Below are 18112 nucleotides of genomic sequence, written 5' to 3' on the forward strand. Positions count from 1 at the left end.
ACATCTGGCGAATGGTTCTGGGGGGGAGTCTGGGTGGCCGTCCATGAGGAGATAGAGCTGGGTGTCATCAGCGTACTGATGGCAGCCCAACCCAAAACTCCGTACCAGCTGGGCCAGAGGGCGCATGAAGATGTTAAATAGTGTGGGGGAGAGAACCGCGCCCTGTGGGACCCCACAAGGGAGTCCATAAGGGCGCGAGAGCTCATCCCCCACTGCAACCCTCTGGGTCCGGTTCTGGAGGAAGGAGCGTATCCAGCGCAAGGCTGTACCCCGTATCCCCGTACCGGCGAGGCGGTGGCCCAATATCTCATGGTCCACGGTGTCGAAAGCAGCCGACAGATCCAGAAGGACCAGCACGGCTGACCCGCCTCTATCCAGCTGGCGACGGAGATCATCCAGCAAAGCGACCAACACCGTCTCCACCCCGTGGCCAGGACGGAAGCCAGACTGATATGGATCGAGTGCCGAAGTTTCATCCAAGAAAGCTAGGAGCTGGTCCGCCGCAGCCCTTTCCACCACCTTGCCCAGGAACGCTAGATGCGACACCGGGCGGTAGTTGGCAGGGTCCTGCGGGTCCAGCGTTGATTTTTTCAGGAGAGGGCGAACCACTGCCTCCTTCAGCCGCTCGGGGAATTCCCCGGAACTCAGGGAAAGGTTGATAATATCCCTGAGTTGGCCTCCTATCCCCTCTCCGCTCCCCTTGAGAAGCCAAGAGGGACAGGGATCAAGGGGGCAGGTGGTCGCCCTGACCGACCCCAGCAACTTGTCCACTTCGGAAGAAGATGGGGAAGACATGCCACCTGGAGTCCAAAAACATCTACCTGGAGCCCCAAAAGGTACACTCCAGCATTCTACCGCCTTGTTCTACATAATGATGATATAAGGTAGGAAAACAAACAGTATGGAATCAGGTTACAAGCAGACAAGATGACTTCTCCCCTCATTTAAAAGCAATGCTTTTTGTACATAGAACACTTGTACAAGGGAGAACAGTTTAGACCAGTGTCCTCTTTACATGCTCTTTTGCTTTACACACAGATTTCAATTATAGTGAACCATTCAGACACCCAAACCCAAGTTTGAAATGCCACATTCCCAGAAACATTTTATTACTTGACTTTAAGAAACAGAGGCACAGTAATCAGCCACTGAAGTGTGGGAGTCCACAATTCTGCTTGGACCTCTGCAGGTGTTCATGCATTGAGCAGGTTAAAGCAGGAGTAGTCAACCTGTGGTCCTCCAGATGTTCATGGACTACAATTCCCATGAGCCCCTGCCAGCAAATGCTGGGGACTGTAGTCCATGAACATCTGGAGGACCACAGGTTGAAAACCCCTGGGTTAAAGAACTGCTCACTAAGCTCTGTCTGTTGACTCTATGGGCACAGCACAGCCTTCACTCCCAGCTAAGTTCAAAACAGGACTGCTGTTAAAAATAAGATTGTATTCTGAGTTCCCAAGTAATTTTGATCCACACATTGGGCAATGACTGGTGAGTTGTATCCAAAAACCCCATTTATATCAATAAGTATGCTTATGCAAACCTAGATATAGTATAAACCTGGGCTCAACCCCTCCTCTCCCTGCTGCATGCTGCTATGGAGATCTGCTATCGTGACTTTGAACCCTTGCTGTCACAGCTTAACCTATGCCACGGGACTGTTATAAGGATAGGATGGGGGAGGGAAATGCATGGGATCCTGAGCTCCTTAAGGAAAGAGTGGGATAACAATCCAGAATCCAAACCAACAATGAAACCAGTGCCCAGTGGCACCTCAAACACTCACAAATTTAAAACCAGCCCCTCTTTGTAATGTTTGCCACCACCTGCCACTTGTCTGTTATGAATGTAAAATCATTAATCCAATGGACATACATTCCTGAGTCAGATGAAGCAAGCTCCGACTCCTGAAAGTTTATGCTGGAATTCATCTTGCTAGTCTTTAAGGTGCGGCTGCTCTCCTCTTCTATTAAACAATTTGGCAGATGTTCCCTAATAGTGTCTGAATGGGAGTAAAATAGCTGGCATTTATATATATGTACATCTCCTTTTGCTTTTTCAAAGGAAAAACTCAGTGTGGAAGACAAATGGGTGGTAGCAGACTGATGGCTTTTTTTGGCTCTTCCTTCCTTCCTCCCATGCAGAGTGTCTGGCCATGGATGGAAAAGTGGATGGCAGCTTGGCCAGACAGACCAATGGAAAGGACCTCCCTCACCCACTGCAAGCCCTGCAGAAACCACAGATTTCCCAGTGAAGACCAAGTTCCTGTTTCCAAGAAAAGCATTTGTCTCCACCCACCCTGCACACAGGTGACCCTGTCAAAGGAAAAAGATAACAGAAACACACCAATGACCAACTCTTGCTGCCATGATGCCAAGAAAAGTAGTACGACAGATGTAGGGGGAAGGGGAGGAGAAAGAGGAGGGGGATGACGCTGTCCTGACAGGAGGGCTTGGGGTAGAGGGTTGCAGGACACAAGGCAGGAGGGGGGAAGGGGGAGCAGAAAGAGCAACACAGGCAGCTGGGCCTACCTGCTGGTCCAAATATTCTAGGTTTCTTTGCAACTGAAGGTCTAAAAGTTCATCCTATCAGGAGCCATTAGGCATGCGGCAAAATGGAAGCACAAACAAACAAACACAAAGAAGAAGCAAAAGCAGTTAGGTGCAACTTAGCCAGAGACAGCTGAGAACTCCCCAGACAGAAAAGGGAATGTTCAACCTCACAAGCATTTGTAAAGAGAGGGGTGGTGGTGGGTGGATGGTCGCTGGTCAGCAGTCCTTTCGGGACAAGAGATAATTCCACATCCCATACAGGGACTCTCAATGGGAGATCCTGGTAGCTCTCCATGTAGTCAGTGCTCCGTCCCCAAGTCCTATACATCACCTCTTTCACGGCAGGTGTGGATTAACAATATGGCCATCTTCTCTTCCTCCAGAAAGAGGCTGGGATCTTTAATGATTTCTGGCAAGAGTGAACTACCCAGATGTTTTAATGGGCTGGTAAAAATAAGCATGCTCCTGCCACATGATAAATGCCTTCTTAAGAGTCATGTGTGAATTTTGATTTTTCACATATAGCTACACGCTCTGAGTATGTGAACAGAATGACTCTGAAAGTTCCTGAATACCCCTGAAGTCATTGCTATCATTAGGCTGATGTGTGGTGCAGGGCTCAAAAACTGTTAATCCACACCTACGATGGAGACTAAAAAAGTGAGCTGACACTGCTGGCACTTCTGCATTCTTCACGGTAAGACATCTTGCTTTGAAAGTCTGGGAGGAGGTGGAATTTCCCAGTTCCCCAGTACTGCTCTGCTCCCAAATGTCACCCTTGCTGATTGGCAGGTTCAGAATGTGGGCTCAATGCACCCATGCGGAGTTCACACAGAATGGGGGAAGTTATGATGTGACTGGCTCTACCCACACCACTCCATTTTCAATAGCTTTGCAGTGCAGCTTTAAAAGAAGATGGCAGGGACTGTTCTGCACAAACCTTGCTCCAGATGGCAAAGGGTTCTTAATTCTTTGCTCATTAGAAATGAGGTGGATGGGAAAATGCTGTCCTTTTACAAAGCTAAAAACTCCTGTCTTATCCTCCTGTCTTCGGGAAGGCAAATTGGAATCTATGACATCATAGCCATGGGCCCAGTTTAGTGGCTTCTCTAGTAAGCCAAGAATGGATTTTTATTGATTTTGGAAAGAATTTCCCCCTTTTAAAAAATGTGGCAATTTCAAGGTCATTCCTGGGCAGCCGAGGTTTGTTCTATATTCATTTCCAAGCAGCACCTGAAAAAAGCCAGACTCCAACTGCTCTTGTATTAGGGACTCCTGCTCTTTCTCTGTTTATGTATTACCACCATTCCATTTTACTCAAAGCAGTTGGGGATGGGGACTGAGCACCTGTTATGGAAAACCATTCCCGACCTGTTTAGTGATACCAGGATCATCTCATTGCATTTCTAGTTCAGCCACATGCATCTGCTTTTGTGCATAGCTGGTGAGAAGGTGTGGGGGGGAGTGAAGGAAGAAGCTGCGTGCAACAGGCGTGCAACTAGAGTCTGTTCCACAGGGCACCTTAATCCAGTCCGGGGTCTACTGGCATCTCTCACGGGTGAAAGGTGTCAGGCAGGGTCAAGAGCCTTGGCATGGAGCAAATGTAGTTGGCAGTTTCACTTGACAGAGTCCCACTCACAGTGGTTTCTGCCCCCACCACATGGATCCTCCCCCGCAGTGAAATATCCAAACAAAGAAAGAAGTAAAACCAGTGAGGAAAAGCAGCAAAGAAAGTAACTACAGCCAAGAGTGGGGAACAGGAGTTTCCACATGACCTGCTGCCCTTTGCCTTTGACATTATGCTCTCCAGTATTACAAAGTCCAGCAGTAAAAGCCACCCTCCAGTTTTTTGCATTCTGCATTTTGTTTTCATCATGGCCTTGAGATAGGGGAGGCAAGCAGTCTTGGAGATAACACAGGCTCACTGCCTACTAATTGAGGTGGTAGTGCCCATTTTAGAGAGAGAGAAAGGGACACTGTTGATTAAGGACTCATTCTATAGGCCATGCTAAGTTCTGAACAGCAACCTTCAGTTTGGTCACTCAGAAAAGCATTTCTGGGTTCTGTTTACAACTTTACAACAGCAGTGACCTGTGCGTCCAGTTCATATAGTGACAGAGCACAAAGGAGGAATGGCTGAGTCCTCTCCTTGGGACCCCCCCCCCCCCGATAGCCTGCAGTGGGAAATTGCACAAAAACCTGGTTCTGGTGACACCCCACTGTTTTCGTTCAAGGAGGGAAAAAAATCACATGAATTGCATGTCTTTATGATATGAGGTTCCTCCAGAAGGTCTATTTCACACTGCATGATATCTGTGTGGGAAGGTGGGGGGATGCATACTGCTCTTCACCATGCTATTGCTGAGTCTTCCCCCACCACAGCTGAACACATAAGCAGGGGCTGTAAGTATGAGCTGGAGCTAAGATTTCTTCTCATCCATACATTAGGCACTCAGTTGCGTCTTTTGGTCTTCCCACTGAGGGTATCTACTTAATCACCCCACCTGCAACTGATCAGGCAAATAATTAACATCTTTGCCAGTTTGCATAGTCAGTGTCCTGCATAACCAAGACAGAAGGAGTCCCACTTGGTCTCATACCAGGGCAATTCCTGGGGCACCATAAGTTGTTCCATGTCCTGTAAGGTCTCCCATCACATAACAACCTCCTTTATCCCTGCCTCTGAATTAATCCCAGCCCAGGGGAGTAAAATCTCCAGAGGAATGCTGGGATGCCAGTTGGCACGTACCATTTTGTCGTGGACTGTAGGGGATGCTGGATAGTTGAAGGGGAACACTCCTGCAGGGACAGGCCTCCTGTCACCCAGATAATCATACTGAGGAAAGAGAAGAAACCATACACACACATGAGTGGTTTATATCTCTCGATAAAACTATATTCCACAGGGTAACTGGAATCCCGCCCATCTTTCCCAGAGTACAAATCATGATCTGCAGTGCAGAAATGGAGAGAACAGAGCTAAGTAGGGCCACCGGGAAAGTTCTGGTGGAGAAGGTCAACTAGGAACATCAATTAGTTGTATCCTGGATATGAGACAAAGATATTTCTTGGGAAAGAGTGACTGGTTCTACATGCTAGACCTAAACATTGCTTTATTAAGAGATGAGGAAAAGAAAGGGCAGGTTTACCTAAAACTTCTATTAGCACTCAGTTCCTAGGTTGGCTGCACCCTTGATTCTGATGATATTAACCTGAAGATCATGCTTATTAAACCTACAGCCAAATAGTGATGAACAATAATCCCCATCAGCAGCCCTTTTAATATTCCCTAGAATAACAGATAACACCCCAGTTCCCTTCAATCTTCATATGTATTTATTTTGAATGAGGGCTTACTACAGTTTAGTCCAGAGTCCTTGTTGCCCAAGGACCTTGTTTTCCATCTCTGAGTCTTGTGAAATAAATAACAGAACGTGTCTGAGCATGTGCAGATTTATAAATCCTATACTGCAGAGTGACCACACCTGCCTGGGATTAGGCCACAGGACTTCTGGGACAAATCTGCCAGCTCCAATGATTTTTGTTTTAGAAATTAAGCTTTGCTTGTGCCCATCTCTGACACTTCCCCTTCATACAAATGACCCTGCTGTTCTCGTCCAGGACTGCTTCTCTAATCCATTCTATCAACACACATCTCAGTCAAGATCTAGTGAATATCTCAGAATCTGCAATGGTAATTCTACCCATTTTTGTGAATATTCGTCAGTTTCAAAGGCAGCAGACATGCTGACATAAGTTTAGATTCAGTCATCAGAAGTGTGCTAGTGACCCCACAACCGGCCTCCCCAACATGGTGCCTGTGGGTTTCCTGGCATTGGCCAAGGACTTGTAGGAAGTGGACAGTGCCAGGGAGGGTTTTTGCTCAGCCAGGATTCTGATTCACTACTGGAACTTTGACTGTCCAGATTTGTAAATGTTGCTTTGGCAGCGGTTGCCACCATGGCACACAGATCTGCCCTGTGCTGACGAAGTTAAGCTGTGGCCATCATTTTGTAGCTGGCTCTGCCTCCTGAGGCAGCCATTTTATGACAGCTATTTTGTTGCTGTGCGTCCTATGCCAAGTCAGAAGCCTGTGCCTACAGGCTCCAAAAGGCTGGGGACCCCCATCCTACAGCATCCCCTTGCTATTTGATTACTGTCCTTCTTCTGAAGGATGGCAGGAAACACTGAGGGGTCGAACAGAGTCATGTGAGTCGTGTTACCTTTGGGGAACTGACGGATCGCCTCATCATGTAGGTTGTTGGCTCAGCATAAATCTCCTCACTCCGGGCAGGCATTCGTTCAAAGCGGGCGCTGGGCGACCTGACTGGGGAGTATACCCTGGCTCTGTTGTAGGAACCTTGGCTCGGTGAGCGAGGAACCGACCGGGAGCGAGGCTGGAGTGACATCCTGCGTAAAGAGCCTGAGGCAGCATCCATTTCGTCATAGTAAACTGGTTGTCGTGTGGGGCCTGGGATCCAGACAGGCACATCCTGCCTGCCGTAGCCAGGCTGTTCCTTCCAGTCACGCAGTTGGTATGTGCCACTGTTACGGAAGGAGTGCCGCTTGTCATCCACAGACCACTGAGGGCTCACACGCTCATAGGCAGGCATAGAGCAGATGCTGTCAGGGCGCACACCAGGAGGGTAATACTGGTAATCCTCAGAGAACTGGGGGGAGTATGGGGGATAGTAGTCAGGAACTCTTCGGGACATTGGGTAGAATCTGGTGGGGCTAGATACCCCAAAGGAAAGAAAAGAAGAAAGTAAATTCTGGAGCTATCAAAAAGAAAAAACTATAATGTTCCAATAGGCTCTTCTGCCTTACCCCATCCCATCTGCTGGACACTGGACAAAGAGGAAACCAATCTACTAACGAACCTAGTTTCCAATTAAAGCTTTTGGGGATCCTTCTAAAGGTGCTGATACAAATTCTAGATATGATCCCCATTTTTCAGCCATGTATACTGGAGCATTCTCAGTTATACCTTTGCTTAATAAGAGGGCTGCAATGTTTTTATTATTGGACAGGAGTTGCAAATTTGATTAACAAAACCTATGTGTTTGTTTTTATCCATCAAAAGTTCAAACCTAGGTGATTCGGTTTAGCTGAAAGCCATATCACCACTCTAGTGTATACAGTCTAGTAAGCAAGGTCTATAACTCCAAACAGCACCACTTTACTGATGGTCCACCTTCTGTCCATCCTTCAGAAAAGAAAAAAAATAGGACACTAGGACTCTGGGCATGACCTGCGTTGTATGTAGAAGTTTCAAATGGAGGGATGTTTATAGTGGAATAAAAGTAGGGGGAGCTGAGAGCAGAGGAGGAGTGTCTCTACAGTACTAGGGCAATCCTAACTGCTTCTGCTCAAAAGTCAGTCCCATTATATTCACTGAGGTTTACTCCCAGGAAAGCATTTAGGACTGCTGCTTATAGCAGGGATGGGGGAAGCGCCACTCAAGTAATTGTATCCATTTTAAAAAAATCAATTCATTTCTCTATCGTTAAGGCTGGTGTAAAAAACTTGCCTGTGGAACCAATCAGCTGCCTTAAGACCTAGACGGAATGTAACAACAAACTTTTTGCTGTTTATACCTCTGTCAATAAACCTGCTTGCTCAGTCAGAAAATAGACCAGTCTCTGCTTCTCTGGACTCATCCACACTAAATATAAATCAGCCATCAACTACTCAATAAGAATGCCCAAAGGAACCCTGGGAAGGTATTGAAAACTCTTTGCTAAGGCAGGTTCAAATGTTATGCTGCCCATGTCAAGTTCATCGAAGTACATCTGCATAGAAATAATTGAACACAGAGGTTGTAGCTTCTAAATCTGCTAACCATGTTGATCATACTGATCCTCTGAAACGCCTTCATGCCAACACATCAGATTTATACTACAAGCATGGAGATGCTACACAGTCAGGCCAATCCATCTGGTAAGCTGCTTACAGATATAAGCAGTTCTCAGCAGGGGTCCATGCGAAAACAGAAAGGTCTGAATCAGCCGTTAGAAATTATACCTCACAAAAATTATTGGTTCCCATCACTCCCTGAGGGAGATGAAAGGGTAGGGAACCATGTCAGCTATACTGGTCTAAGACTGCAGTGTAAACGTCCCTTTCTCACTATGCTTAGTGGGGCTGCCTAACTTTTCATTCTCAGAGAGAGAAGCCATCAGTCCTCTTACCTATGGAGATCCTCAGGAGGTACAGCCCCACGGCGCAGGTTTACCCACTGCTGCAGCTGTGTCATGGAGCTCTTCCTCTGGGCAATCTTATCAGGATTGGAGCAGGGAGCAAAGCTCCGACGAGGCCCAGAAGTCTCACCATCATGTTGTGGGTAGGCCATGCTGCCAGGTCGGGTAGGAGATGAATATTGCCAGCCATTTGGCTGTGTTGGTCTCTCCACCCCAGGTGGCAAATGGGAGGCTTCAGGATAAGGGCTTCCAGGCTCAGAGGGCATTTCTTGATTCACAATGCCATTGGCTTTCACCAATGACTCTTTCTTGCTCTCTACTCGCTCTGGTTTCCTTTCAATCTTCTCTGAGCCACGGCCATCACCTTCACCTCTGGTCTTGGCTTCTGGCTCCGCTTTGGCAGGCTCCCTGGCTGGGACACTGCGGTGGTGGTGGTGGTGGTGGTGGTGCTGATGGTGGTTCTTGCTGGAGAGAATATTTTCAGAATCAGTCTCCTCATGCCTGGTAAGCATGAAAAAGGTCACTGATAGCTATGGGTTGGCCACTCCATCTCAGGGAGTGGGTTCTAGCCTCTCAAAAGCACTTCATTACAAAGCTTGCATTTTAAACTCCATAAATCACTGGTCATTGTCTCTGCCCAAGAGGCCTGCATTCTAAATTTCTGAAAATCCTCCAACCTTTGTTGGCCCTCATCTCATTTGAGGGCCATCTAAGTTTTGGGGAGCTTTGTACCTTTTCTATTGCTGCAAGATCTACAAATCCTACTTACAACAATAACTTTTTCTCACAGGGTCTTTCCGCAGAAAGTTTTGTGGAAAACATTACATTTATAACTGGGGGGAAGTGATACTATGTTACTTGATCTGACTCTCAACAAAAGACCAGTGGATGAAAACCAAAATTTCAGAATTCCAGCCTAATGCAATGACTGCCATCCATTTCTGCCTGTAACCACTGATTTCACCATAATCCAAAGAAATACAGAGTTGCATTTCATCGTCAGGGTGTTTGTGGAAGGGGGTCATACTCCAAAGAAAGAGTGAGCACATATACTAGGACTATACCCACTAGTCATAGCAGCATCCCGACTGCATAGCTTGTAAACAGAGTCACAAACACATAGGCTTTGTCCATGCAATTGGGAAGCCCAGCCAAAGCAGGATTCCTGATTGCATATACTATGCCTACATGCATATATTTTGTATGCTCATATAGTATGTTTATAAATTCTGCTGAATGAATGTAGGAATGGGAGGTGCCAGAGACAGTGGGCACCATCCTACTCTCTCCCTCTGCATGTTCACACTCTTTTAATATAACTCGTGAACTATCCTATAGCCAATAACAAGAAGACTGCATCCCATGCATTAGGCTGCATCCCATGGTGCTAATTTTTTCCTGGTGAGCTGACCTCTGAGCAGGTGGGATTTGCACGCGAGCAGCCTCGCCCATGGCTTGGATCCAAGACTCCTGCTCCTCGTTGTTCTCAGCACTGAAGAAGTAAGTCCGGATGCCGGCGTGCTCAGCCTGAGGAGAGAGTGACTTCTTGTTACTCCCCCGTGTCTCTTCCATCCAGCACACAGTCACCTGTTGAATAGGCAGAAGTACACAGAAAGAGAGATCACAGATTAATCTGACATCATTTAAGATGATATGGGATGATAGGTGAAATTGGACCTTCTTTGCTGTAGCCTTATTTCTGTCACATAGAAGTAGAGTCTATGACAGCTTTAATCAATTTTATTTAGAGGGAAAATTGTTATGAAAAATTTCTTTTCAGGTCATGTATCTAAAAGATTGAACTTTCTTTGAGGAGAGTATGCATTCACAACATTTCTATTAAAGTGCTGGATTTTTCTTTCAGACTTTTCCAGATTACAAACTGGATGAGAACTTTTGATTTCTCTTCCAACACAAATTGGTAAGTGCCACAATTGTCAAGGAGATGAAATACATTCACAAGCAGTTCAGTCATGCAAATGCCACAGCAGACCAAAGACAGAGAAGCCACTTGCATGCAACACTGGAAGGTGGAGGACAGTCTGCTTCACTGCTCCCCAGCAGCGTACTTTGACATGCATGAGCCCACATCCAGAGGGGAAAGCATGCAAAATTCTGGTTCAGTATATGGATCACCCTTGTTGAACTGGGGTACAGGCATATGCAGAATACACATCTGTAATAGAAGACAGTATTCCCAGGACTATCTGTCAGACACAATGTCAACAGTCCTAGCTGTGATCCGAAATGGAGATCAGGAGGGGAGCTTCCCCCATTCCCTTTAAAGTTATGCTGCTTCACATATTAGGGATACAATATTAGGAATACAATACTTGTTTTACAGTAATGAGAAAGAAAAGAAAAACTTTTTTTAAAAGATCGCAAAGGCCAATTATAAAACTTTGTGGTGAGTTAAAAGAGGCAAATATTACACTGATCCACAATATGAGAAGCAGTGTTTGGGTAACTAAATTTGCCCTCACCCAGAACTTTCCCCCAAATATTTTAGATTTATTTGGAATACGCCTGTATTGCAGAGTGATTATTTGATACTAGCAAAATGTCCTTCATTATCACAGACGAGGGTGGGTGGGCAGAAGACCTATATTGCCCAGATCCCCTGAGGAATTCATTCAGTGCAATGCCTGTTGGCTCCTCAACACAAAAACATATTGCATTTGCTTGCAGGATCCCCTGGAATTAGGCTTTCACTGCAACACTGTAGATCATCTCAGTATATTAAAGGAGGTTTAGAGTTGCCAGCTTCAGGTTAGGAAATACCCGGAAATCTTGGGCGTCAAGTCTAAGGAAGGCAGAGTTTAAGGAGGAGAGGGACTTAAGTGGAGTACAATGCTAGAGAATCCAGCTTCCAAAGTAGCTGTTTTCTTCAAGTGAACTGATCCCTATGGTCTGGAGATCAGTTGCAATCTCAGGAGACCCCAGCTACACCTGGAAGTTGGCAAGCCTAACTTGTAGGGGGCACCTCACTTATCCTTGTCTCCACATTGTTTCCTCTTTCCCACTTCCTGTCAGCTCCTGTATATCCTTGCTTCCTTCCCTCATTCCCATCCAACAACCAACCTACCTGCCTTTTATCTGCACTCCCATCTTTAGTAATATTCATTATTTGTTTACTTCATATATATCCCACTTTTTTACATAATGGAGATGGTATATCTTTCTTGATTCCTCCATTTTATCCTCCAACAAACATTTGAGGTAGGTTAGGCTGAGAGTGGGTGACTAGTCCAAAGTCACTCAGTGAACTTCCACAGCACAGTGGGGATTCCAGTCTGGATCGCCTAGATCTAGATCCTGGTCTGAAACTCTGCCACTCCACTGTCTTTCAGGGGGTGGCTATGTTGGACAGGAACAAGCAGCCAGTCCTAGGTGAGTCATGCAGGTCATGAAACAGTAAGTCAACAGCTGCTTTCAAGCCTGGCTCAAAAGAGTCCTCCTTTAAAGGCCAAAACAGCCCTGGAAAAGCCCCTTCCCCCACATGTTCCGGACTTTTCCTAACAGCAGCCAAGGTTTGAATAATGTTGTAATTCCCTGTCAATGGATATTGAGGGTACCTCGTTTCTTAAACTTCTTTTATCATTTTTTTTAATTCTCCCATTTTAAAAAATGGATGTCATTTTTTGTGGGTGCAAATCTGGGGAATTTATCAGACTTGTAGAAAGATCTGTATTTGTTTGTCCATCATCCCAGTTTACAAATTTATGTATCCACAGATGAGGCTACAATGACAATTAGATATACTTATTATACAAATTACATTTTTCTCATCTCTGAGTATAAATGTACAAATACTGATAAATTCTATCTGGCATAAGCTATATTTACATGCAAACAGTGGTATATGGCACCCATATTACTCTTCAGTGAAAAAATACTTCCCATTCCTAAACCTAATAAAACTGGAGCAAAACCTTTCCAAGATTTGTTATGTCCAATTGTTACTTCTAAGGTGAATATAATTTATTGAAACCTGCCCCCTGATTTGCAGCATGCCAATTGTAATGATACTGAAATCTTTCAACAACAACAAAAGCATGAAAATGGTTTTCATTATGATAGAAACAAAATCTTTTGCAATATATATATGGGGTTTTACTGGTTTTGCCTACCAGAATTGATTAATGATCAATTATCACTCAGCGCTCTTATACATTTGCCACACTGCTCAATCCTTTGTTCAGGGGAATCAATATTTTTATAGCTTCAGTATAACTTTTCTGTATCAAAGGACAAGTATTCATATGTGTAGCCCTGCTATGTATTTCCTATGTGCAAGGCACATGGCAAGCATATTCAGACAATCTGTGTCCCTATTATGTTACAGATACATATCTGTATAATCCCATCAGTTTTAATTTTTCAGGACTTTCTAGGTTTTTAATCAGACAGACAAAACAAATCCAGGCTTTTCCCCATCCCACCTTCCTTTAGGAATGATTGGAGGTGAATAAAGCATGCAGGACAATTTGTACTCAGCAGTCTTGATCTTTCCTTTGTGGCATGCATGCATTTGGAAACATAAGGAAAATACTACCTATTTGGTGCCTGGGTGATGGCACTGTAGACGGGGTATCAGAAGAGATCTCCTGTCCGGGGGTCCTCTCACGGAAAAAGAGGGAAGATAGAGAACAGATCAGCCACACCCAACGAGCAATTCAGTGGGGAGGAGTATCAAGCAGGAAATGTGACAGCAGGGGTAGAGTCGGTCATTATGAAAGGGTGGCTGAAGCAGAACTGTGGACATGGTCAAGGCTTTCTCAAAACTAAAGAATCATTCCAGTCCACACTTGAATTAATCCATAAGAATTTAAATCTCACCCCACAATCCAGCCTTAGTAAATATGTCAGGTCTGGAGTCATAATGCAATCACACCTGAGTTCTCCTCAATTCCTATTCATGTGGTGCCTCAATAGGAGAAGTACTATGGTCTACATGGAGAAGGAGCTTCAGCATTCCTCCCTGCATTATTTCCCAACCTATAACTGTCCTTGGGTTCCCCCAACAAGCTCAACAGTGCTGCCACTGGGACTATTTCAAGCTGCAAAAAAAGTTTTCAGAGGGAAAGACTAAAGCTCCTTCTCCATGAACACAATTGTCCTAATCATGATCCACCAGTGAATACATCAAAACTGAGCAGAATCCACAACTCATATGTCTGAAGAGGCCATTCATTACTATGGTATTTTATCCATTCAATGACGACTTTTCTCCCTAAAGTGAATTGCTTGTCTCATTTCTCTTTTTAACAGATGAAGGGACAAAATCCAGAGATGATCAGAGAACATTCTTCTTGTATTGCTGCCCAATATATGCTGGAAGCTGTGGGAAAGTACCAAGTTTGCACTCTTCAATTATTAAAAAAGAACTCTGCTTATTTATTAAAATGTTCATAATCAGTCTTTCTTCATGGTTCTATATGCAAGACTGTGAACCTATGCATAGTTTAGGGCAATAAATTCCACTGAATTTAGGAGAACTTGCTTCTGAATAAACCAGCTAGAAGATACCTTTCTGTTGACTACAGAAAGATCTGTACAGGTCTGTAATGGATAATTAACAATGGTATGTTCAGTTCAACACAATGGGAATATTAGGTTCCTATCAATATCCCCTGTGAGTTTCTCTTACAAATCCCCTCTGCTCTGGTTATTTAAAATATTTGTACCCCACCTCTCCATAAAGATTGTAAGTCTATGGCAGCTTACAATATTAAAACTCCATACACCAAAAATCATAAAACACAAATACAAACAATTAGCAGTACATAACATACAACAGCAGCCGCTGCCAAGGATTAACACCACATCAGATTAAAACCAAGAGCATATAAAATCATAGTACTTAAAAATAAAAGTAGCAATATTAAAACAGCATCCAGTTAAAATGCAGCATTAAAATAAAAAAGCTTAGGCTGAAAACATCACAACAGTAAAAGCCACTTGGCTAAATGCCTGGGAAAATAATGATGTCCTTGCTTGGTACATGAAGGATTGCAAAACTGATGTCTAGCAAGTCTCTGTGGAGATTGAGTTCTGCTACCTTGGCACCCTTGCCAAAAAGGCCCTGCTGCTGGTGCTCACCCACCTATTCCTATTTTAAGTGCATAGAGTAATCATAGAATCATAGAGTTGGAAGGGGCCACACAGGCCATCAACCCCCTGCTGAACGCAGGATCAGCCCTAAGCATCCTAAAGCATCCAAGAAAAGTGTGTATCCAACCTTTGTTTGAAGACTGCCAGTGAAATTCCATTGTTCCACTATGATATATATGATATATATATGATATATATATGATATATATATGATATATATATATATATATATATATATATATATATATATATATATATATATACATATACATATATATATATATATATATATATATATATATATATATATATATATATATATATATATATATATATATATATATATATATATATATATATATATATATATATATATAGCAGCCTTTGGCTCAAAGATATGGGGAAGCTTGATTAATGGCTGATTAATGGCTTTGAGTCCACAGAGGAGAATATCTGCATTCATTAATAAACATTAGCATTCCTTTCATCATGTAGGCAAGGCTGGTTGTCCAAGCCCACAACACTGTCATAGCTGTCTAAGGAGAGGTCCTTAGTGCTGTTTTACCAACAGCCTGACTTTTTCCATCTTTGCAGTTGCCCTGGCAAAACCTTGGGCTGTGGTACAAAACAGCTACATCCTCTCATCGCCAGACAAGAGAGCGCTGTTCATTTCTACTCTGCTCTCAAAATTAAGTAATTATAAGCTACCTGCAAGCCTTAAACTATGCTGGTATAAGATCAGGGCCATGCCCATGGCTGTTAGGTTATCATACAGAGGGGGACGTCTAGCCTCCCCTCATTTCTTCCCTGAAAAGAGCCTGGTTCTTTGGGTTTCTTCCAAGAGTTGGCGCAGAAGGAAAGAAAGCTGATGATGTCTTGATGTAGGAGGCAACGCTAATACCTGGCACAGAAGAAAGACAAGAGCTACACCCACACCTCGTGGATGATATCACCAATTCTACACTTATAGCTGTTATGCACCTCCTGGACCATCTTGTCTGTGCAGGAGAATTCAGTTGTAAGTACCATATTTTTACCATGCAATGCTATCCAGTGGCATGCTGGGCTAGTCCAGGTTTCCCTTTGTGCCTGTGTTTGGAAGTGGCTGATGAGTTCTGTATGCAGTTGCTGTGATTCAATACACTATGGCATTGGCTGCTGAAGTCTAGAACTCTGGGTGTGTGGGTGGGTGTGAACACATTCGCAAGTACTCAAGTTGTGAAAGTGTCTGTACCAACCAAGTTACAGATAAAAATGTCTGAATAGATTGTGAAGGAGTGGCACCAACTGTACAGTTGTGGCTCTGTGTTTCCTCATCTACCACTTGGAAAGGTTGTTTATTCTCACAGGGGGAAACCCTACCTTTGCCCCATCTCCTGGTGTTTGCGTTTCTCAGCTTTGTTCACTGTTCCTTCAGAGTCACACCCCTTGCATAGAAATTTGACGAGTACAAACTAATTACCTGCTGAGCAAATTGCAGTGTATTGCCTTTCTTGAACACTGGCGTTGAAACTAGTTAAAGAAGGAGACAGAAAAGGAAGCCTCTTGCACATTTGACACTTAGGGCAACCTAATTATAGTACTGCCACAGGAGCAGTTTGGAAAAAATGCTAGCTTTCCTAAGGTTGCTGTCTTCATTGAGGAGAGAAAGAAGGAACAAGAATACAAAACCAACAAAGAATAATTATCAGTAAAGGAGGAAATTGTTTCTACTCATGAGATATGATTTTATTACTTTTGGAGTTCAAATTTTCACTCACCCTTAAAGGACCTTTGATGAGTCACTATTCTTCTTAGTCTAATCTCCTTCCCAGGAAATCAAACAAGACATCTCTGGGTAAGCCACCCTGTGTTCTCTGGAAGACTGGCCAGATATAAATGGCCAGATATAACTTCTCCCACACCCTTTCCTACATCCAGTAATTTTTTTTTGGGGGGGAGGGGATAAAGAGTTTTAAAACAAGTTCTGAGTTCAGCTTTTCCCACTCTGCCGGGGTAGTGTTAAAGGTTGTTAGCTGGCTTGGAGCTAAAAGTCCTGTCCTTACTAGAGGCTTAGTGTGGAAATGGGTGGCCGAAGCATTTCATGGGATGGAGGTAAACAAGGATGCCATTAAAGGAACAGGACATTTTTCTCCACGCCACTTTGCAAACTTAGTGAGCATTAACCCCTTAAAAGGCCAGGGGATTGCCAATCATCACTTTGGGATCAGGAGACAATTTTTTCCAGGCCAGACTGGCCAGGGATCCTGGGGTGTTTTTTTGGGGGGGGGGGGGGGAGGAATCATCTGGGCATGGAATTAGGGTCACTGTGTGTGGGAAGGTAGTTGTGAATTTCCTGCATTGTAGAGAAGGTTGGACTAGATGACCCTGGAGGTCCCTTCCAACTCTATGATTCTATGAAAAGAGGCAAACAGACAGATTACTCCTCCCTTACTCCACCACTATACTATACCATGATTATTACTTTTTATAACACCTTGTTTGCAAGACGTGCCCAAAACAGCCATTAAAATGTTTGTTTGTTTTTAAAATCCAGATCCCACCCCCCACCCCAAGCAGGATTGTCCCCTATGGAGCAAAGATCTAGTCAGCCCCTTTTGTCTGGCTCATCAGCCAATCACCATTGAGGAATCAGTCAGGATTTGATCAATGGCAACAGGAACTGCTCCCAAGGCTCTTCGTGTATTGTGGTTTATACAAATTCTTTCTAATGAATGCTTCAGTCAACAAGACACATTTTGCCTCAGAGGCCCAGGCAGCAAAAAGCCTCAGAGGCCCTACAAGAAGCTTGAGAAACTATGGTCAAGCGTCTTGAGCTGCTACAGTCTTCCATCTTGGCTAACCCTCTCCTCTTGGTAGGAAACCAATGCCATTATTCAGAGAGTGTGAATAGCTTTTCCATACAGCTCTGCGGGGACAACTGGGAGGTTACATAAGATGACAGAAGTGCCAGTGGCAATTGTATTGTCATCCTAAAGGTAGTTTGTCTGCCAGGCTTCCATAGCAGCAAAGTTTCTGATGGGAAACAAAAAAATGGACTGTAGGCTCTTTAGCCCACATATCATCGACCATTATAAGGAATTGCAGAACTTTAAAGTCTTCAAACAATCTCATATACAATCTTGCAAGGCAGATCGGGGTTAATATTTCTTTGGCCTGTTCTGCATATGATACAGAATCATAGAATCATCTTTAACCGCTCCTAGCGGAGCGGATTAAAGAAAGCAGTAAGGGCCCCGAGGGCGG

General features: G+C 44.2%; 1 protein-coding gene across 15 annotated transcripts in view; it reads right to left on the reverse strand.

Moving 5' to 3' along the window:
- PLEKHA6 (pleckstrin homology domain containing A6) overlaps nucleotides 1-18112 on the reverse strand; it is a 225659-nt gene that overhangs the window by 38330 nt on the left and 169217 nt on the right. For 8 of the 15 annotated variants that reach the window (XM_077334646.1, XM_077334643.1, XM_077334648.1 and 5 more), the window contains 5 exons: nucleotides 10164-10339; nucleotides 8744-9217; nucleotides 6776-7286; nucleotides 5302-5388; nucleotides 2532-2585 (listed from right to left, as the gene is read on the reverse strand). In XM_077334646.1, the coding sequence (XP_077190761.1) occupies nucleotides 2532-2585; nucleotides 5302-5388; nucleotides 6776-7286; nucleotides 8744-9217; nucleotides 10164-10339 (1302 nt within the window). Of the gene's footprint in view, nucleotides 1-2531; nucleotides 2586-5301; nucleotides 5389-6775; nucleotides 7287-8743; nucleotides 9218-10163; nucleotides 10340-13307; nucleotides 13373-18112 lie in introns of those variants that run through there. The other 7 variants (XM_077334649.1, XM_077334644.1, XM_077334651.1 and 4 more) reach the window with 4 other exon arrangements.

Source organism: Paroedura picta, chromosome 4 (genome assembly GCF_049243985.1).
Source record: "Paroedura picta isolate Pp20150507F chromosome 4, Ppicta_v3.0, whole genome shotgun sequence".
NCBI lineage: Eukaryota > Metazoa > Chordata > Lepidosauria > Squamata > Gekkonidae > Paroedura > Paroedura picta.